The sequence below is a fragment of the Nicotiana sylvestris genome, chromosome 8 (assembly GCF_000393655.2).
Source record: "Nicotiana sylvestris chromosome 8, ASM39365v2, whole genome shotgun sequence".
In the NCBI taxonomy this organism is placed as follows: domain Eukaryota; kingdom Viridiplantae; phylum Streptophyta; class Magnoliopsida; order Solanales; family Solanaceae; genus Nicotiana; species Nicotiana sylvestris.
The window spans coordinates 169493960-169517214 of NC_091064.1; the positions used below are offsets into that span (position 1 = coordinate 169493960).

General features: G+C 40.7%; 1 protein-coding gene across 1 annotated transcript; it reads left to right on the forward strand.

Moving 5' to 3' along the window:
• The first annotated feature begins 20968 nt into the window (after window positions 1-20968).
• LOC138875987 (uncharacterized) lies at window positions 20969-21712 on the forward strand. The gene has a single exon (XM_070154869.1). The coding sequence runs from the start codon at window positions 20969-20971 to the stop codon at window positions 21710-21712; it is 744 nt and encodes a 247-aa protein (XP_070010970.1).
• The last annotated feature ends 1543 nt before the right edge of the window (window positions 21713-23255 follow it).

The window sequence follows — 23255 nt, forward strand, 5'->3', positions numbered from 1 at the left end:
TTATGCTGTAATAATAATTAGGTGATTGTTATACATGAAATACTTTTTTTTTTAAAAAGCTCTTATCCTTAATAGTTTAATCTTCGTAATGCGAATATACTAATTCTCACATAACTTACTGCAAATATTATTGACTACCTCAACTTTCATCTTGTTGGTGAGAGTACGATTTTTCACCTCCTATTCCCAGCTTCATTTCCCCTTCTTCACCCTATAATAATTTATTTTCTTAAAAAAATATTATAATTGTTTGCATAATTAGCAATAGAACTAAAGGACCCTTGAGAATAAATATCTGCTCTGATAGGAAAGGGTTACTTACTACAACACTCCTACTAGTTGAGGTAGTAGCAGTGCAGTTCCACTCATTTCTGTTGCAGCCTTTTGAAAATAAGAGGCCCTATTCCTTTCACAGGCCCCTCAACACTTGCCCCTCCCCCCCCCCCTTCTTTTCCTCTCTTTATCTTCCATATACTGCAATAATAATCAGAACCAACATATCTGGATTCCCTTCTGTTCAAACTCCTGTACAAGGCATGCAGTGTATTTTCTTGGCAAGGAAATATTTTCAAACACACGTAAAAAGGCCACTGCTTTTTAGCTATAACTTGAGGGCAGTAAAATTTAAAAATAAAAAAGGTTGATGAGAAAAGAGAGTAAAGAAAGCAAGAGAAAAACATACTTTCTTGACCTGAATGAAACAAGTAAATGGTTAAGGCAAATAATAATGAAGGGAAAGATACAAAAACAGGAAACAGTAAAGGAGTAGGGGTGTACTACTGTTGCACAAGCTGTGTACTTTAGTAAAGGAACAGTAGTTTTACTTTTGGGGCAAAAATGAAATGATGATGATGCAAGCTAAATTGGAGTTTTTAGCAGAGAAGATCTGGCAGGGAGATCTTTGACGAATTTATTGGTGCAATTACCATCCCTATCTACCTACCCTTTTGGCCTTTGTACGGTCGACACTCGTTTTTACCGGATTTAAATAAGCAACACAAGTGGACAATCCCACGGGTGCAATTACTATAACTGGGAGAGTATTAAATGGTCCCTATTTGGTTTCATGATGGATTATTGTAAAATGGTGATGTTTGGATTTTGATCCCGAGAATTTTTACGAAAAGAAATTACTCTCCTCCTATATGAAATGACAATTCATATAACTAATCATGAATGCTCAACTAATTTAATCTGAAAATTATTATTGAGATTGGATGCTCAGTTAATGTATTCATGTGACTTTACTAATTTTTATACAATAATAGTATTTCACTCTAAAATTAACGGGTGCTCAAGCACCCACAATCCATAGAGTAGATCTCCCACCGCTTGTTTAGGACTAAAACGTAATTATTGTTGATTTTATTATTTCCTAAAATGCACGAGTAGCATAGTTAAAATGTTATAAAGAATGTCAATAAAAATTCAAATTTTTTGTAAAAGCTTTTATATGGTTAAGAATTACGAGATAAATAACTCGCCTTTTTCAAAAAAATAATTAAGAAAATCACTCATACCTGTGTGAACCGGGTTAGTTTCATGGATGTTACTTAACTTTCATTTTTATTGCACAGAAGTGGTTAAACTATTTTTTGTAATGAAAAATCACTCATACCGGTGTGAATCGGGTTAATTCCACGGTCGTTTTGTGTATTTGTATTTCGTTTCCCCTTTTTATGCTTCACACATGTGCATTAGTGGTTTTATGACTTGCGGGGTTGATTAATTTTGTTTCGGGAAGATTTTGGATTGATTTAGGCCCTTTGGTTCTTGGCTTAGAACCCTAAAATATAAGTGTTGACCGAACTTTGACTTTTACGAAAATAACCCCGGAATGGTAATTTGATGGCTCCGATAGGTTGGTATCGTAATTTTGGACTTGAGCGTATGGCCGGAATCGAATTCGGGGTCCGTAGGTTGATTTGTGTTGTTTTCCCGAAAGTTGGCAATTTGAGGTTTAGAAGATTTTCCAAATTTGACCGTAGATTGACTTTTGGCTATCGATCCTGAAATTTAGTTTTGGACTTGAAATAGGTCTGTTATGCTATTTAGAACTTATTTGCAAAAATTGGTGTCAATAAGAGTTGGTTTGATAGGATTTAGATGCTTAGTTGTAATTCTAGAGGTTCTTGAACTTTTCCTCGGAATTCATACATTTTAATGTCCGATTCGTAGTTCTAGATGTTATTTGTGTGTTTTGATTGTGTGAACGAGTTCGTATGATATTTTTACACTTGTGTGGATGTTTGTTTTGGAGCCTCAGGGCTCGGATGAGTTTCAGACGCATTTCAAAATCATTTGGACTGAAGCATGATTTGCTGGTGCTCTAATGTCGTAATTGCGAGCACCAGCCTCGCATTTGCAGAGTGGGCAAGGGTGTCCAGATGTCGCAAATGTGACATTCCCCTTCGTATTTGTGAAGATAGTGTAAGCCTAGGTTGGGTTGCATTTGCGAAGAAAATCAGCTTCGCAATGCGACTTCTGAAGAGGCTGTTAGGGTTCACAATTGCGATCCATGTTCCGCAATTGCGAAGGTTCGGAAATGCGAACTTAAGGTCGCATTTGCGATATCTGCAGCTGATTAAAAAGGGCTGGGAGTCGGTATTATAATATTATTTTCTCTCATTTTAGAATTCTAAACTCGGTCGGAGGCAATTTGGAGAGGGAATTTTAATTTACTAACATTGGGTAAGTGATTCTAATCAATTTTCAACTATATTCCATGATTATATCTTAGATTTTTAACATCAAATTTATGAGAATCATAGAGGAAAATTAGGGATTTGTGACGATTCGATAGGTCATTATGAGCACTAGCCTTTATTTCCGTATTTCGAGACATCTATTAGTTCCATTTTGTCACGACCCAAACTGAAGGGCCATGACTAGCACCCGACCACACTTGCCGAGCACCAACGTACATTTCATCTAACCTTCATTATTATCTTTTAGGGCTGACGAGATCAATATAAATGGTAGACCTAGATCATGGACAACCAACAATAAAATATGACGGCATGAACATACATAGCAGGGGATGACCAGACAATCAAGAAACTACATATAAGGTATGAGCTACCACGCTACTATGAAAGACTATACAACAAAAACTAGCCGACAAGGCATACCAAACTATACATGAGCCGACACCTGTCTATGAGCCTCTAAAAGAACATAAGTGTTGCAACATAGCCGGAACAGGGCCCCGACATACCCATAATGTCTATAACAAAAATTGCATACCAAGACCAAGGCAAGTCCGGAGAAGGGATCTCGCCAATCACCGCTGAACTGGACAGTCTACTGTGGTGGGGGAGCTGCACCTGCCTGTCTATCAGGACCTGCAGCACGACATGCAGCGTCCACAAATAAAAGGACGTCAGTACGAATAAAGTACTGAGTATGTAAGGCAAGGAACCATAAATACGATCAGTAATGTAAGCAAGGATAGAGAATATACAACCTGTAACATCTTAGTACCTCTGAGGGCTACTTACATGAAATGCATGATACATATGTATAAATACATAAACCTTTAAAGCATTCGCCTCTGTGGGCATCATCATCATCATATCGTACCCGGCCATAATAGGCTCGGTAAAAAAAACGTACCCGGCCATCATAAGGCTCGGTAGAATCGTACCCGGCCACGTGGAGCTCGGTAAAACCCAACTGATCAGTGGTTGCACAATAGGTGCCGTACCCGGCCAACTATAGCGTGGCTCGGTAGAGTAAAATAGATACATATATATAATGCATGCTCGACTCATGGAATCACATTCTAAACCTTTCGGAGTGACGTAAGGTCGGTATCCTCTGTACACGTTATTAGGACTAACTCTTCACTATGAACCTTATAAGAATCAGGAAGTACCAACAACATTGATAACATAAGAATAAGAGAAGCAACATTAACATCAATCGTTCCATAAGAGGGAAAACAATGTAAGTACTGCTAGCTTCTAAGAGTAGAGTATCTTGGAAGCTCGTTCATTACATTATGTACAATCGGAGTCGTGCAAAAGAAGGAAAGGGATAGCCTCACATACCTTGTATATACTGCCCCAATTTCAAGCTATGCAATTGTCAAAACTCCTTAGTCTACAATAAGAGAAACGATACTATCGTTATCATTTAAGCGTCATAACTATTATGTATCGACCACAACCTATTTTACGATGAAACGGACAGCACCTCCCCTATATATATGACCTCACACCATTCAAAACAGTCACCAAACATCCCAAACAACATCAATAATAAACATATTGAGCCTCCCAAAATAGTCCACACACAGCCTAATCACTCCATACATACGACGACCACCGTAGTCGTGTCAAACAACCTGGAAATATTATGAATAACTATCAGCCCATAACCCTACATATATATGGTGTTTCTCCACACCCTTCCTCCTCCAAAACTCTACAAGATAGTAGTAAAATACGCAGCCCAACAATAACGCAAAACAGTCCACAAAACAATAACATTACTACCAAGCCTTTCGATATATATCTCACAAGTTCTAGCTTCAATGGCTTAGCCGCAACTTGGATAATCTTAAATACATATAGAGTAAGAGGTTCCTTACCTTTATACAGAAAGAACAACTCCAATTTGACCTTAAATTTCCAAGAAATATCCCTCCAATGCTGCCACAACAACAAAAAAATGAAACTAGCGATCAATTAGTGTTTTTCGGCACTAGAATCACTTTAGAAGGCTTGAAATCACCTAGGATTGATATTAAGAACATTAGGGAGTATTTACAGAACATAAACCCTTTAAAACAACCTCCCACACGAGCTGGAACGACACAAAAATGAGCAACAACAAGAAGAACAAGAGACTTACTAGCGCCACGGAATTCCCGACACTTGATTTGTGTTGTTTGCCCTTTTTTTGGGTCTTGAATCTTGAGAGAACCTTGAGAGGATGTTACTAGGGTTCTAAGGTCTGAAAATAGTGAGAAGAAATGACTTAAAACGGGTTGGAGGCATCCTATATAGGTCCAAATATCTTAAACCGCCTTAGTGGGCCCCATAGAGAGGTGTTTGGCGCAGTCTCGCGAAAACGTGAATATCTCTCTACTCCGAGATCGTATCGATGAAAGGTTTAATGCGTTGGAAACTAGACTCATATATCTTTAATTTGGTTAGTATATAACCCCGTAATTCCTTGTAAATTATGAGAAAAGATTAGAAACATTTGACCTAATGTTTAAGTAAAATTATGAACCTAAGTTGCGACAACTTTTGTCGACTTTTGTTTCATAACTCGTTTGACTTCAAGACTTATGATATGGATATTATATGATTAAAATACCTTAATAAATGACCTCTTGAGTGTATTAAGCACCGCTAGATTACCTGAAAATACGAGTTACAACATCCTTGATTCGTTTAACTTCTAATACTGGTTAATCACCCTTATACACTCTTGTATCACTTAAGACCAATAGGATTGACTTCTTATCATCTCAAAGATAATTCCTTCTTGGATTTATGTTAACTAATATATGGCATGAACTAACACATGTGGATATGGGTTGTAACACCCTCCCCCCTAGGAACATTCGTCCTCGAATGTAAGGGTTTATGGGGAGTTTAAATCATCGTGGATTCCAATGGAAATTTCCGATCAATTTTCCCCTATAAAATGGTCACTAGCAAAACTTGCAAGTAATTAAGCCCAACATATGGCTTCACAAGGTTACACAAAGCATTATGCGTATTTACATTATCTACATATCACCATTTTGTATTAAGGAGGAGTATTCTCAAATTATTGCTTACCTCATAGAGCCGTTTCACCTTCCAATGTATCCTGTCTTCCACCAGCATCCTTGTTATCTTCATTCTGGAATAAGTAAGGGTATTTAGACTTCATCTCCTCTTCTGCTTCCCATGTCATTTCTTCCATATTTTTGTTCCTCCACAATACTTTGACGGAAGCTACATCTTTTGTTCTCAGCTTGCGGACTTGCCGATCTAATATCGCCACTGGCACTTCTTCATATGATAGGTCCTCTGTAACTTGTACATCTTTGATAGGGACGACTCGAGAAGGGTCTCCAATACATTTTCTCAACATAGATACATGGAATACCGGGTGGACAAATTCCAATTCGGATGGCAATTCTAACTCATAAGCAACCTGTCCAATCCGTCGAAGAATTTTATACGGCCCGATATACCTTGGACTCAGCTTACCTTTCTTCCCAAAACGCATAATACCCTTCATTGGTGAGATCCTCAGGAAAACCCAATCACCAACCTCAAACTCTAGATCACGACGTCGGACATCAGAATAAGATTTTTGCCTGCTTTGTGCCATCCTCAATCGCTCCTGTATCACTTTCACCTTCTCAATAGCTTGGTGAATCAAATCTGGCCCATATAATTCTGTTTCACCGACTTCGAACCATCCAACTGGTGATCTACATCTCCTCCCGTATAGTGCCTCGTATGGGGCCATTTTAATACTGGAATGGTAGCTATTGTTATAGGCGAATTCTATGAGTGGAAGATGATCATCCCAATTCCCCTTAAAATCTAGAACACATGCTCGTAGCATATCTTCCAGTGTCTGAATGGTACGTTCAGCCTGTCCGTCAGTCTGCGGATGAAATGCAGTGCTGAGATTTACCTGTGTGCCTAAACCCTTCTGGAAAGACCTCCAAAAGTTAGCCGTAAATTGAGCTCCTCGGTCTGATATAATAGATATGGGCACACCATGAAGCCTAACAATCTCCTTGATATACAACTTTGCATAATCTTCAGCCGTGTAAGTTGTCTTCACTGGCAGAAAATGGGCACATTTTGTAAGTCGATCAATTATCACCCAGATGGAGTCAAACTTATGATAAGAGCGAGGTAATCCAATAATGAAGTCCATATTAATCACCTCCCACTTCCAGGTCGGAATCTCTATATTTTGAAGCAATCCACCGGGTTTCTGATGTTCTATCTTTACTTGTTGACAATTGGGACACTGGGCTACAAATTCTGCAATAGACTTCTTCATATTATCCCACCAATACTGCTCCTTGACATCATGATACATCTTTGTCGAGCCGGGATGGATGGAATATCGGGATTGATGAATCTCATTCATAATCTTCTCTCGCAACCCTGCCACATTAGGCACACACAATCGGCTCTGGTATCTCAGTGCCCCATCTTTTCCGATCCCAAAAGCCATACTTTTACACTGTTGAATGCTTTCTCTTAATCGTACTAAGATAGGATCTTCATATTGTCGTGCTTTTACCTCGGCTACCAAAGATGATTCTGATGTATTCTGTACAGTAACACCTCCGTCATCAGAGTCTAACAATCTGATTCTCATATTGGCTAGCTGATGAAGCTCTTTAATCAACCCCCATCTACCTGCCTCAATATGTACTAAGCTTCCCATTGATTTACGGCTGAGAGCGTCTGCCACAACATTGGCTTTACCGGGATGATACAATATCTCGACGTCGTAGTCTTTCAATAATTCAAGCCACCTACGCTGCCTCAAATTCAACTCTTTCTGCTTGAAGATGTATTGTAAACTCTTGTGATCTGTGTAGATGTCAACATGGACGTCGTATAAGTAGTGCCGCCATATCTTCAAAGCATATATTACTGCAGCCAATTCCAAATCATGGGTTGGATAATTCTTTTCATGCTTCTTCAATTGTCTTGATGCATAAGCAATCACATTCCCACGCTGCATCAATACGCACCCCAAACCTATACCTGAGGCATCACAATATACCACATAACCTTCTGTTCCTTCAGGAAGAGTGAGCACTGGTGCAGATGTCAATCGATTCTTCAGCTCCTGAAAACTACGTTCACAAGTGTCAGACCACTGGAATTTGGTAGCTTTTTGTGTTAACTTAGTCAATGGTGATGATATAGAGGAAAATCCTTCTACAAACCGCCTATAATATCCTGCTAGCCCTAGGAAGCTGCGGACTTCTGATGGTGTTGTAGGTCTCGGCCAATTCTTTACTGCATCGATCTTCTGAGTGTCGACACTAATACCCTCATCAGATATCACATGGCCAAGGAATGCTACTGAGTTCAGCCAGAATTCACATTTGGAGAGCTTAGCATATAACTTACGATCCTGAAGCGTCTGTAATACTATCCGCAAGTGGCCCGCATGTTCCGCCTCCGAACGAGAATACACTAGAATGTCATCAATGAATACAATCACGAACACATCAAGATAGGGCCTGAATATAGTATTCATGAGATCCATAAAAGCTGCTGGGGCATTTGTTAGCCCGAACGACATCACCAAGAACTCAAAGTGCCCATATCTTGTCCGGAAGGCCGTCTTTGGAATATCCTTCTCCCTAACCCTCACCTGATGATACCCTGAACGTAAATCAATCTTAGAGAAATACTTGGCACCCTGGAGTTGGTCAAACAGGTCATCAATTCTTGGAAGTGGATACTTGTTCTTTATAGTAGACTTATTCAACTGTCGATAGTCGATACACATCCGTAACGACCCGTCTTTCTTCCGCACGAATAGGACTGGTGCACCCCAAGGTGAAGTGCTAGGCCTAATAAAGCCCTTATCCAGCAAGTCCTTCAACTGCACCTTCAACTCTCGCAACTCTGCCGGGGCCATTCTGTATGGAGGAATAGAGATCGGTTGAGTGTCAGGCAACACATCAATGCTAAACTCAATCTCCCTTTCAGGAGGAAGGCCTGGGAGTTCATCTGGGAAAACATCTGGGAATTCGTTGACCACAGGGATTGATTGTAAAGTAGGCGGTTTCGCCTCCGCATCCCTAACGCGAACGAGATGATAAATGTAACCTTTTGAGATCATTTTCCTTGCCTTAAGATAGGAAATAAACCTACCTTTCGGTGTAGCAATGTTCCCTTTCCATTCAATGACGGGTTCACCCGGAAATTGGAACCTAACCATCTTCGTACGACAGTCAACATTTGCATAGCATGAGGCCAACCAGTCCATTCCCATTATCACATCAAAATCAACCATTTCTAACTCAAATAAATTTGCCGAGGTTTGACGACTACAAATCATCACAGTGCAACCTCTATATACCCTTCTAGCAATCACAGAATCTCCTATCGGAGTAGATACCGCAAGGGGTTTACTTATCAATTCAGGTTCAATGCCAAACTTATTAGCCACAAAGGGTGTAACATATGATAATGTAGATCCCGGATCAATCAGCGCATATACATCATAAGAAAACACAGATATAATACCTGTAACAACATCTGGAGACGACTCGAGATCCTGTCGACCTACTAGAGCATAGGTTCGATTTTGAGCACCACTCGAACTCGGCACTGCACCTCTACCCCTACCACGACCTGTCGACTGCTGAAAACCCCGTGCTGGAGGTCGAACTGATGAGGAAGAACCAGACACAGATCCAGTCGGCTGAGCCATACCATCACCTCCTCTATTAGGACAATCCCGCATCATATGGCCAGGCTGCCCGCACGAATAGCATGCATCAGAACCTCGACGACACAGTCCAAAGTGGGCCTTGCCGCACTGATCACAATGTGGTGTTGGGGGTCTCATCTGACTAGTATCCCTGTGATGTTGCGAGCCAGATGCCCGCGAACTCTGACCTGGACCAGAATAGGATCGATCATATCGAGGCCTCTGAAACTGTGGAGGAGCACTAGCTACAGGTGGCGCCGAACTCCTCGAAAACTGTGGCCTGATGCGGCCTCTGAAGTCATCAGAATACCCTGCAAATCTCGCCCTCTTATGCTGGCCTCTATCCTGCTCCCTAACTGCCCTCTGCTGGCGCTTACGATCCTCTAGGGTTCTGGGCATAAGCTTGAATATGGGAAATATCCATGCCCTCCACCAAGGAGGCTGTCGTACACTCATTTATCAGATGTGGTCCCAACCCATTCACGAACATATGCACCCTATCACTCATCTCGGCCACCATATGGGGAGCATACCTTGCCAAAGAATCAAACTGCATACTATACTCTCGCACACTCATATTACCTTGTCTAAGGTTCAAGAACTTATCAGCTCTAGCTCGTCGTATCTCAACTGGCAAGTAGTGACGAAGAAAGGCCTCAGAAAATTCCTTCCACACAGCTAGAGGAGGGTTCGGACCCCTGGATCTCTCCCAACTATCATACCAGAGAACCGCTAAATCCCGTAGACGATAAGAAGCTAACTCTACTGCCTCTGTATCACTAACATGCATAACCCGAAGTGTACGATGAACTTGGTCAATAAAAGTCTGTGGGTCCTCCTTGGGGTCTGATCCGGTAAACATTGGAGGGTCTAAATTAATAAAATCACGAACTCTTGTACTAACTGGTTTCTCAGCAGCACCTGTATTCTGCCTCTGAGCCTGAGCAGCTACCAAGCTAGTCAATAACTACAAAGCACTCCGCATATCCTGGTCTGGAGTGCCAGACGGAGGAACTGGAGGCGCTGGGTGCCTTCTAATATCCTCTGGAGGAGATGGAGTAGATGAGGTATGAGAGGGCATCTCACTTTGAGCCTCACTTTGTCCTGCTCTAACTTGGGGCACCTGACTGGTACCCTCTCCCGCTGCTGTATCAAGTCATCTACTAATCGTTTGCTTCCTAGTCGAAGGCATCACTGGAAAAAAAAGGTGAATATTAGAGACGAACACTTACGACTCAACTCTACGCACGATCTAGATTCAGGAAGAAGGTAACAACCCTAGATGTCATGTAGCCTCCTGATTATAAATGTGGCGCGCTACACATCCATAATCAAGACTCTACTAGACACGGCTCATAGACAACCCCTAGGACAGACTTGCTCTGATACCAAGTTTGTCACGACCCAAACTGAAGGGCCATGACTAGCACCCGACCACACTTGCCGAGCACCAACGTACATTTCATCTAACCTTCATTATTATCTTTTAGGGCTGACGAGATCAATATAAATGGTAGACCTAGATCATGGACAACCAACAATAAAATATGACGGCATGAACATACATAGCAGGGGATGACCAGACAATCAAGAAACTACATATAAGGTATGAGCTACCACGCTACTATGAAAGACTATACAACAAAAACTAGCCGACAAGGCATACCAAACTATACATGAGCCGACACCTGTCTATGAGCCTCTAAAAGAACATAAGTGTTGCAACATAGCCGGAACAGGGCCCCGACATACCCATAATGTCTATAACAAAAATTGCATACCAAGACCAAGGCAAGTCCGGAGAAGGGATCTCGCCAATCACCGCTGAACTGGACAGTCTACTGTGGTGGGGGAGCTGCACCTACCTGTCTATCAGGACCTGCAGCACGACATGCAGCGTCCACAAATAAAAGGACGTCAGTACGAATAAAGTACTGAGTATGTAAGGCAAGGAACCATAAATACGATCAGTAATGTAAGCAAGGATAAAGAATATACAACCTGTAACATCTTAGTACCTCTGAGGGCTACTTACATGAAATGCATGATACATATGTATAAATACATAAATCTTTAAAGCATTCACCTCTGTGGGCATCATCATCATCATATCGTACCCGGCCATAATAGGCTCGGTAAAAAAACGTACCCGGCCATCATAAGGCTCGGTAGAATCGTACCCGGCCACGTGGAGCTCGGTAAAACCCAACTGATCAGTGGTTGCACAATAGGTGCCGTACCCGGCCAACTATAGCGTGGCTCGGTAGAGTAAAATAGATACATATATATAATGCATGCTCGACTCATGGAATCACATTCTAAACCTTTCGGAGTGACGTAAGGTCGGTATCCTCTGTACACGTTATTAGGACTAACTCTTCACTATGAACCTTATAAGAATCAGGAAGTACCAACAACATTGATAACATAAGAATAAGAGAAGCAACATTAACATCAATCGTTCCATAAGAGGGAAAACAATGTAAGTACTGCTAGCTTCTAAGAGTAGAGTATCTTGGAAGCTCGTTCATTACATTATGTACAATCGGAGTCGTGCAAAAGAAGGAAAGGGATAGCCTCACATACCTTGTATATACTGCCCCAATTTCAAGCTATGCAATTGTCAAAACTCCTTAGTCTACAATAAGAGAAACGATACTATCGTTATCATTTAAGCGTCATAACTATTATGTATCGACCACAACCTATTTTACGATGAAACGGACAGCACATCCCCTATATATATGACCTCACACCATTCAAAACAGTCACCAAACAGCCCAAACAACATCAATAATAAACATATTGAGCCTCCCAAAATAGTCCACACACAGCCTAATCACTCCATACATACGACGACCACCGTAGTCGTGTCAAACAACCTGGAAATGTTACGAATAACTATCAGCCCATAACCCTACATATATATGGTGTTTCTCCACACCCTTCCTCCTCCAAAACTCCACAAGATAGTAGTAAAATACGCAGCCCAACAACAACGCAAAACAGTCCACAAAACAATAACATTACTACCAAGCCTTTCGATATATATCTCACAAGTTCTAGCTTCAATGGCTTAGCCGCAACTTGGATAATCTTAAATACATATAGAGTAAGAGGTTCCTTACCTTTATACAGAAAGAACAACTCCAATTTGACCTTAAATTTCCATGAAATATCCCTCCAATGCTGCCACAACAACAAAAAAGCAAAACTAGCGATCAATTAGTGTTTTTCGGCACTAGAATCACTTTAGAAGGCTTGAAATCACCTAGGATTGATATTAAGAACATGAGGGAGTATTTACAGAACATAAACCCTTTAAAACAACCTCCCACACGAGCTGGAACGACACAAAAATGAGCAACAACAAGAAGAACAAGAGACTTACTAGCGCCACGGAATTCCCGACACTTGATTTGTGTTGTTTGCCCTTTTTTTGGGTCTTGAATCTTGAGAGAACCTTGAGAGGATGTTCCTAGGGTTCTAAGGTCTGAAAATAGTGAGAAGAAATGACTTAAAACGGGTTGGAGGCATCCTATATAGGTCCAAATATCTTAAACCGCCTTAGTGGGCCCCATAGAGAGGTACTTGGCGCAGTCTCGCGAAAACGTGAATATCTCTCTACTCCGAGATCATATCGATGAACGGTTTAATGAGTTGGAAACTAGACTCATAGATCTTTAATTTGGTTAGTAGATAACCCCGTAATTCCTTGTAAATTATGAGAAAAGATTAGAAACATTTGACCTAATGTTTAAGTAAAATTATGAACCTAAGTTGCGACAACTTTTGTCGACTTTTGTTTCATAACTCGTTTGACTTCAAGACTTATGATACGGATATTATATGATTAAAATACCTTAATAAATGACCTCTTGAGTGTATTAAGCACCGCTAGATTACCTGAAAATACGAGTTACAACATCCTTGATTCGTTTAACTTCTAATACTGGTTAATCACCCTTATACACTCTTGTATCACTTAAGACCAATATGATTGACTTCTTATCATCTCAAAGATAATTCCTTCATGGATTTATGTTAACTAATATATGGCATGAACTAACACATGTGGATATGGGTTGTAACACATTTAGTATTTATAGATTTGCGTGTGCAGTCCATATCTTTTTCTAGAAAGATTTTATGTGAAAATTTAAAGAAAACATGATTTTTAACTTTAAAAATAACTTGAGTTGACTACGACCAATATTTTATGTAAACGACTCCGGATATGTATTTTGACGATCCTAATGGGTCCCATCATGATTTTGTACTTGGGCGTATGCCCGAAATTAAATTTGGAAGTCCCTAACTTGATTTGACATGTTTTGTTGAAAGCTATAGTAATTCGAATGTTTGGAAATTTATTAGGTTTGACTGTAGGTTGAATTTGTGGTTATCATGCTAAGATTTTAGTTCTGGGACATGGTATGTAACGATCTGACCGATCGTTTTGAGCTTTAGCACATCGTTCGGCGGTTTGAGGCCTTGAGTAACTTCACCTCATATTTTATGACTTATACGCATGATCGGAATCGAATTTCGGGAAGATTGGAGTTGATTTGGAAAGAAAATTCTCAATTCGGAAGCTTTAAGTTGAAAGAGTTGACTAAGGTTTGATTTTTGAGTAAATGACCTAGGAATCGGGATTTAGAGGTTCCAATAGATTCGTATGATGATTTTTGACTTGGGCGTATATCCGGGTTGAGTATCGGGTGGTCCGGAATTATTTCGGTGCTTATTGTGGAAAGTTGGCATTTTGAAAGTTTAAGAATTTTTTAAGTTTGATTTGAAGTGGACTTTGGTGTTATCGATGTCCGTTTGAGGTTTCGAGCCTTGGAATAGGTTCGTATAATGATCTATAACTTGTACGTAAAGTTTGGCATCATTCCAGAATGCTTAAGTATGAATCAGACGCGTTCATCGAAGTTTATAAGTTTGAAAGTTTAAAGAAAGGTTTCGATCGTCGATTCATAGTTTTGATATTGTTTGATGTGATTTGAGGCCTCAAGAAGGTCCGCGTTATATTATGGAACTTGTTGGTAAGTTCAGATGGGGTCCCGGGGGCCTCGCGTGTGTTTTGGACGAGCCGCAGATCATTTTGGAACTTTGTTGTATTGCTGAAGGGCCTGAGTACTGATACAATCGCATTTGCGGAAAAAGGTCCGCAAATGCGACGCCACAAATGCGTCCAGGAAAGCGCAGAAGCATATTTTTGCTGGGAGGACTAGGACCGGAGATGAGGTCGTGTTTCTGCAGAATGAGAACCACACCTGCGGATGAGGCGACGCAGAAGCATGAGCGCAGAAGTGCTACAAGGGACGCAAATGCGGTTGGCGACCTGGGCTGGGTTCTCACAGGTATGAGTTTTATGCCGCATAAGCGACCATGGGACTGCAGAAGCGGAAACATCGCTGGGCAGAATGGTTTGTTAAGTATGGGGTTTGGCTCATTTTCATTTCTTCCATGAGAGCCGACCTTGGAGCGATATTGGAGTGCCATTTTCATCGTCAATCATGAGGTAAGTGATTTCTACAAGTTGTGAGTTAAATATATATGAATTTAGGCTTGTAAATTCATGAAATTTTGTCGAAATTGTGGAAATTTTGAAGAAAACCTGGAATTTGGTATTTTTTGGATTTTTACTATGAAATTGGACGTGAAATTTGGAGTAAATCATATATTTGAGTTCGTAGCATTATGGGTAAAGTTTATTTTCGAAAATTATGGAATTCGAGCACGTGAGTCCGGGGGTTGACTTTGTTGACTTTTTGAGCGAAGCTGGGAATTATTATAAATTGTTAAATTATACGCATTATTTTGATGAATTTGCACATTATTTGACTAGTTTCAGATCGTTTGGCTTTGAATTGAAGAGTTAGAGAGGCATTGGAGCCGGTTATGGAACTTCGGAGCGAGGTAAGTTTTCTGTCTAATCTTGTGAGGGAAAAACTACCCCTAGGTGATGTAACTGTTATGTGCTACTAGTTGTGGGTGCTACATACGCACGAGGTGACGAGAGTCCGTACGTAGCTAAAGCATGTCTATGTCCGGGTAGACTTAGGACTTTATCATGTAGCATTTGAATTATTTGAACTCATTCTACTGGCTTAATTAATTGAATTTATAATTGAAATTGATTTAGAAATACATACATACATACATATATATATTTGAGAAACGGTAAAGGTTATATTCACTTTATGCTCATGTACCCGTATTGTATGCACGCGACTCATAATTAAATAAGTTCCTTCCTGTCTTGTGGAGCGGGCCGAATGCATCGACAGTATAGTGAGATGCATCTCTAGTTCGTGCCGATCGACCCTTGGCAGTGTACACACCACTCTAGATCAGGCCATACGATCATGACATAATCATGCGTATTACCGCTAGGAGTCCGAACATTCGTAAGATGCCCTTTTATTGAGACCTGGAATTTATATGGTATTCCTTATCCGTTTGAAACTGCATTTGATATTTCTGATCTGTTGAGATAATATATGACCTTCGGGAGATTTATATTGCTAAAAGAATGTTGGAAGATTTTGTTAGTCACAGTTTTACCTCACTACTACTGTTGTGCTTCATATCTGTTTATGATTTGTCATATTGATTTATTGGACCACTAGTAAGTGTCATTGTCGACCCCTCATCACTACTTCTCCGGGTTAGGCTAGATACTTACTGGGTACATATTGATTTACGTACTCATGCTGCATTTCTGCACTAAATGTCCATGGTTTGACAGGTTTATTTGGTGGTCATCTTGGTGCGTAGGCGCATCTATCGAGGAGACTTTATGGTGAGCTACATTCCAGGCTATGTATCGCAACCCACAAAGTCCCCATCATACTATGTGCTTTATCCTGTCTTACTTACATACCAAACAGATGTTGCATTATTATTGTACTCCTTAGTAAATACTCATGCACTTGTGACACCGGGTTTTGGGGGTGTGCTAGAATTTGGTTATGGATGGTTTTACATTGTCACACTCTTACTTTATATTTTGACTAAATTGTACGCATCTACGATTCTTAATGCATTGATTTTCCCTATCTAATGAGATTTATGATTTCAAAAATAATAAAATGAATAACTAAGTTGATAGTTCACCGTTGGTTTGCCTAACGGCGATGTTGGGCGCCATCTTGGCCTATAGCAGATTTTGGGTCATGACAGGTATAGGTTCATTTTTCTATTTGAAACTTATCTGCAAAATTTGGTGCAAATCAAAGTTGGTTTGATAGGATTCAGATGCTCGGTTGTGATTTTAGAAGTTCTTGAGTTATCTTTGAAATTTCATGCATTTTGATGTCCGATACGTAGTTCTTGTTTTTATTTGGTTTTTTGATCGCACAAGTGAGTTCACATGATGTTATTATACTTGTGTGCGTATTTGGACTGGAGCCCGAGGGGCTCGAGTGAGTTTCAGATAGGCCAGAGACCATTTTGAACATAGAAAATTGTTGGTTTTCAACTGTTGCTGATGTATGGTACATTGTGCTTCGCGATCGTGAAGGGGAAGTTAGAGCTGGGGTAGATTTCTTCTTCGTAAAAGCGGGGAACGGGTCGCGAACGCGAAGCAGTGGAGGGCTTACATTTCGCGAACGTGACCTTCCTCACGCGAATGCGAAGACTTATGAGATTCTGGGTGGAGGCAGCTAGTTACTCCAAGCGAACGCGGGCTTTTGCTCGCGAATGCGAAGGTAAGAGGGAGCAAGCCTACAAGAAGGGTAGCTTACGAATGCGAAGGACTTTTGTCCGCTGTGCTTTGCGATTGCATCAGGTGCTTCGCGAACGCGAAGAACACTTGACACCCAGTGATTTAAACTTTCAAAAATCAGGATTTTCTTCACTTTTCACCATTTTCAAGTTTGAGCTCAGCCTAGAGTTAATTTTGAAGAGGTTTTCATCTCAACTTCATAGGGTATTAGATTTTAACTTGTTTCATTACATTTTCATAAAAAACCAATGACTTTAACCTTTAATATAACCTTTTTCATGGTAGAATCTAGGAATTTAGATAGAAATTGAGGATCTTGAAAAATTGAGATTTAGACCTCAAATTGAGGTCAACTTTCGAAACTAACAACACAATCGGACTTGGGGTAAATGAGTAATTGGGTTTTGTCTGAATCTCGGGTTTTGACCAATCGCCCTCGGGTTTGACTTTTTCTAAAATCATTAAATATTGAATCTTTTTTACTCATGAGTAATTTCTAAAGCCTATTTTGAATTATTTGAACTATATTTGGCTAGATTTGAATGGTTTGGAAGAAAATTCTGGAGGAAAATCCACGGTTGAGCATTGCTTTGGTTGCAGAGTAAGGTAAGTGTTGTGGTTAACCTTGAGTTGAGGGATTATGACTTGTTAGCTTATTTTCTACATGTATTATGTGTGGGGATGACATATATGTGAGGTGACGAGTACATATGCATGGGTTAAAGCATGCAGGTGGAAATCTTTTCTTTGTTCTAAGTTACTTCATTGACTATGTTTTCCATGTTTAAGTTAGATTATTAATTATTTAACTAGTCGCCTCGTATTTATTATTTTATTTGAAATTGCTGGTAATTTTCACAAGCTGAATTGGTTACCATGGCTCTATAATTGAAGTGAAATTTCTTTCCACCTTGCATTGTTAATTTGTATTTGTATTGTTGCTTGATGAGGAAGAGTGAAAAGCACGAAGAGTGTTGTCGTGCCTTATTTGCATTCATTATCATATATTGAGAAGTTGTGAGGATTTAAAGAACAAAGGATGATGTCATGCTAGAGAGTAAAAGCACGAAGGGTGATGCCGTGCCATTTTTATTCATGATATTATATGGTGAGGACGAGAGTAAAAGCACGAAGGGTAATGCCGTAGCATCTTTATTTCATTTTCTTATTTGATTTCTGGATTGGTGATTTGCTTGGTTACATTGTTGCTTATTTTGGAAGATGTCATTTGGTGATTTCATACTTTCCAGTTTTATGATATTTCCCCTTTCGCATGTCCCCTCCCAGTTAATATTTTTTTGTTTTACTTGTTATTTTGTTGCTTTGTATATATATATATATATATATATATATATATATATATATATATATATATATATATATATATATATATATACATACATACATGATTTTACGTAGGTATATTGTCTTAGCCTCGTCACTACCTCGTCGAGGTTAGGCTCGACACTTATGGAATACATTGGGTCGGTTGTACTCATGCAACTCTTCTGCGCTTCTTGTGAAGATACTAGTATAGGTCCCAGCGATGTTTAGAGGTGCATCTACTCAGACCATATTTGTTTCAGAGAGTTGAGTTAGAGCTGCTGGCGTTCGCAGACCTTGATGTCCCTTTCTATTTCCTATATTTACTGTCTATCTCTTTTGAATAGTTTTATTTATTTCAATCTATACTTGTAGACTTCGAGTTGCTCATGTGCTGGTGATACCAAACTTTTGGGATTGGGCTAGAGCATGTTAAGTTATGGATTTATTTCATGCATTTCAGCTTTAATCATCGGTGATAATTGATATTATTCTTTTTTGAATTAAATAATTAAATTTAATAACTAATGTTGGCTTGCTTAGCAAGTGGACATTAGGTGCCATCACGGTCCCGAGGGAGGGATTCTGGATCGTGACAAGTTGGTAGCAGAGTAGTAGGTTGCTTAGGTCTCACGAGTCGTAAACAAGCTTAGTAGAGTCTAGAGGATTGGTACGAAAATGTTTGTACTTATCTTCTAGAGGCTCTGGAGCTTTAGGATGACTTCACTTCTTTCTTTCCCTATCATGCAATTTTATTTTATCATTGATGCTTGAATTATTCCATTCATATTCTCTCACAGATAGTGAGAACACACACATCATCTACAGCCAGGTAGGAGCCGAAGCCCCCTATTGCAGCCACTACAGGGGTAGGGACCGGGGCCAAGGTAGGGGCCGAGGCAGAGTTACAACTCATCCTAGAGCACGTGCAACATCACCCACAGTGGAGCCTCAGATTGATCATGAGGAGGAGATCCCAGCTCAGACCTCACCCATCGAACTCGCTCAGGTCCCCAAGGGATTTAGAGTAACTCTCATGCTTAAGGATGCTCTAGTCCGCTTAGTGGTCCTCATGGAGAGTGTGGCTCAAGCCGGTGCATTTTTTGTGGCACTAGGTGTCTCTTAGGCTGGGGGAGGAACACAAACTTCGGCTGCTCACACTTCGGAGCAGATGTTTCCCATATATCAGACTCTGGTAGTTCTGCCAGTTGGGGCAGTTCAACCTATTGTTGCTATACAGACCTGGGAGAGGCCCGTGATTTCCTTTGAGAGATTGATAAGGTTGGATATGTTCACAAATCTCTTCCTTATTCACTTCAGTGGTGCACCTTCTGAGGACCCACACGATTATTTGGACCGTTGCTATGAGGTTCTATGCAATATGGGTATTGTTGATTCTAATGGAGTAGACTTTGCAATGTTTTAGATGACCGGTTCTGCCAAGAGGTGGTGACATGATTATGAGCAGGGTAGATCACCAGGTTCACCACTTCTCACTTGGGATCAGTTTTCATAGCTTTTCCAGAGAAGTTTATTCCTTTCACTCTGAGAGTGGAGTACCACAGGCAATTCGAGCGCCTTCAGTAGGGTAGTATGAGTGTTACCCAGTATGAGACCCGATTTGTGGACCTAGATCGACATGCAGTTATCTTACTCTCTATTGAGAGGGACAGAGTAAGGAGATTCATTGATGGACTTACTTTCAGTATTAGGCTACATATGGCCAAAGAGATCGGAGATGATATTTCTTTCTAGAGGGCCGTAGATATTCCTAGACGGATCGAGATGGTTCGTAGTCAAGATAGTGGGCGGTATCTGATTAGAGGCCTCGTCATTTTTGTGATTTCAGTGGTGCCTCGTCTGGAGGCAGGGGTTCATTTGGTAGAGGCTATCCTCCCAAGCCGATCCTATTAGCGCTTCAGGCATGCCACTGTGCTTCGGGTAGTTGTGGTTCTTATGGTTCTCATCCTGAGCAGTAGCCTATATTGCACCTTCAGCTCCTATTAGTTTACCTCCGATCTATAATTATCAGAGTAGTTATCTAGGTCGGCAAGCCCAATTCCATAGTCAGCAGTCACAACAGACGAGGTCTTGTTATACTTATGGATAACCGAGGCACGTTGTAATATTTTGCCCTAGGTCACAGGGCAGCATGCCATAGTATAGTTATCATGCCATGGTTCCGGCACCGATTGCTCCACCACCTGCTCAGCCAGCTATAGGCGGACATGCTGCTAGAGGTGGAGGTCACGCTATAAAGGTGGAGGTCAAGCCATTAGAGGTGGATGCCAGCTAGTTAGAGGTTGTCCGAGAGGCAAAGGTTAGAGTGGTAGGGCCCAACCCCATTTTTATGCATTTCTAGTTAGACCTAACATTGTTATCACGGGTATTATTACAATTTTTCATAGAGATGCTTCAGTTCTATTTGATCCGGGCTCTACTTATTCTTATGTGTCATCTTATTTTGCTTCATATATGGTTTTGTCTCATGGTTCTTTGAGTGCTCCTATATATGTGTCCACGCCTGTGGGAGATTCTATTATTGTAGGTTGTGTTTATCGCTCGTATGTGATTTCTACTGGGAGCCTTGAGACTAGTGTAGATCTTCTGCTTCTTTATATGGTGGACTTTGATGTTATTTTGGGCATGGATTGGTTGTCACCTTATCATGCTATTTTAGATTGTCACACCAATACGGTGACCTTATCTATGTTGGGGTTGCCTCAATTAGAGTGGAGAGGGACTCGTTTCCATTCTACTAGCAGTGTTATTTCTTATGTGAAAGCTTGGCATATGGTCAATAAGGGGTGTTTAGAATATCTGGCCTATATCTGTGATCCTAGTGCGGAAGTTCCTTCCATGGACTCAGTACCAGTTGTGCTCGAGCATCTAGAGGTGTTTCTTGTAGATTTGCTAGGGATGCCACCCGACAGAGATATCGACTTCTATATTGACTTGGCTCCGGGCACTCAGCCTATTTCTATTCCACCATACCGTATGGCCCCAGCTGAGCTGAAGGAACTAAAGGAGAATTTGCTGGATTCGCTTGATAAGGGATTTATTAGACCTAATGTCTCGCCTCGGGGTACATCGGTGTTGTTTGTGAAGAAGAAGGATAGTTCGATGAGGATGTGTATAGATTATTGGCAGATGAACAAAGTCACTATCAAGAACAAATATCCGTTGCCAAGGATTGATGACTTATTTTATCAGCTTTAGGGAGCCAAAGTGTTTTTGAAGATTGATTTGAGATCTGGCTACCAGCAGTTAAAGATTAGGGTATTATATGTTCTTAAGACAGCTTTTCGGACTCGGTATAGTCATTATGAGTTCCTAGTGATGTCATTTGGCTTGACAAATGCCCAACAACGTTTATAGATTTGGATTCTATTGTGATCGTCTTCATTGATGATATATTGTTTTACTCCCACAGTCGAGAAGAGCATGAACAACATTTTCGGGTTGTACTTCAAATCTTGAGAGATAGTCAGTTATGTGCCAAGTTTTCAAAGTGTAAGTTTTGGTTAGATTCGTTTGCCTTTTTGTGGCACGTGGTAACTTTCGAGGGCATTAAAGTGGATCCTTAGAAAATTAAGGCAGTTTAGAAATGGCCTAGACCTACTTCAGCTATAGAAGTTCGGAGCTTCCTGGGTTTGGCGGGTTATTATCACCGGTTCATGGAGGGGTTTTCATCTATCGCAACCCCATTGACTAGATTGACCCAAAAGGGTGCCTTATTCAGGTGGTCTGATGAGTGTGAGTTAAGCCTTCAAAAGCTCAAGACTGCTTTGACTACAACTCCAGTGTTGATGGTTCCCACGAGTTTGGGTTATTGTGGATAGGTTGACCATGTCAACTCATTTCATTTTGGTGGTGGCTACCTATTCTTCAGAGAAGTTGGCTTAGATATATATCTGGAAGATTGTTTGTCTTCACAACATGCTAGTGTCTATTATCTCCGATCGAGGCACCTAGTTCATATTTCATTTCTGGAGAGATGTGTAGCGGGATTTAGGTATGCGGGTTGAGTTGAGTACAACATTTCACACCTAGACGGACGGGCAGTCTAAATGCACCACTCATATCTTATATAACATGTTACGCGCATGTGTTATGCAATTTTGGGGTTCTTGGGATCAGTTCTTACCGCTTGCGTAGTTTTCCTACAATAACAACTACCAATTATGTATTCAGATGGCTCCTTATGAGGCCTTATGTCGGAGGCGGTGTCCTTCTCTAGTTGTTTGGTTTGAGCCGGGAGAGGCTAGGTTATTGGGCACTGATTTGGTTTGGGATGCCTTGGAGAAAGTCAAGTTAATTCAGGATCAACTTCATACAACCTAGTCTAGGAAGAAGAGTTACGCTGATCGGAGGGCCCATGATGTATCATTCATGATGGAAGAGAGGGTTTTGCTGTGGGTTTCACCTATGACGTGTGTGATGAGGTTCGGGAAGAAGATCAAGTTGAGCCCTAGGTATATCAGTCCCTTTGAGATCCTTGTAAGGGTTGGTAAGGTGGCCTACAAACTTGCATTTTCACCCAGCTTATCGGCAGTTCACCCGGTTTTCCATGTTTTCATGCTCCGAAAGTATCATGGCGATCCATCCCATGTATTAGATTTTAGCTCAGTCCAATTGGATAAGGATTTGACTTATGAGGAGGAGCCGGTGCCTATTCTAGCACGGGAGGTCCAAAAGTTGAGGTCTAAGAGTTATCCTTCTGTTAGAATGCAGAGGAGAGGTCACCCGATCGAGGCAGCTA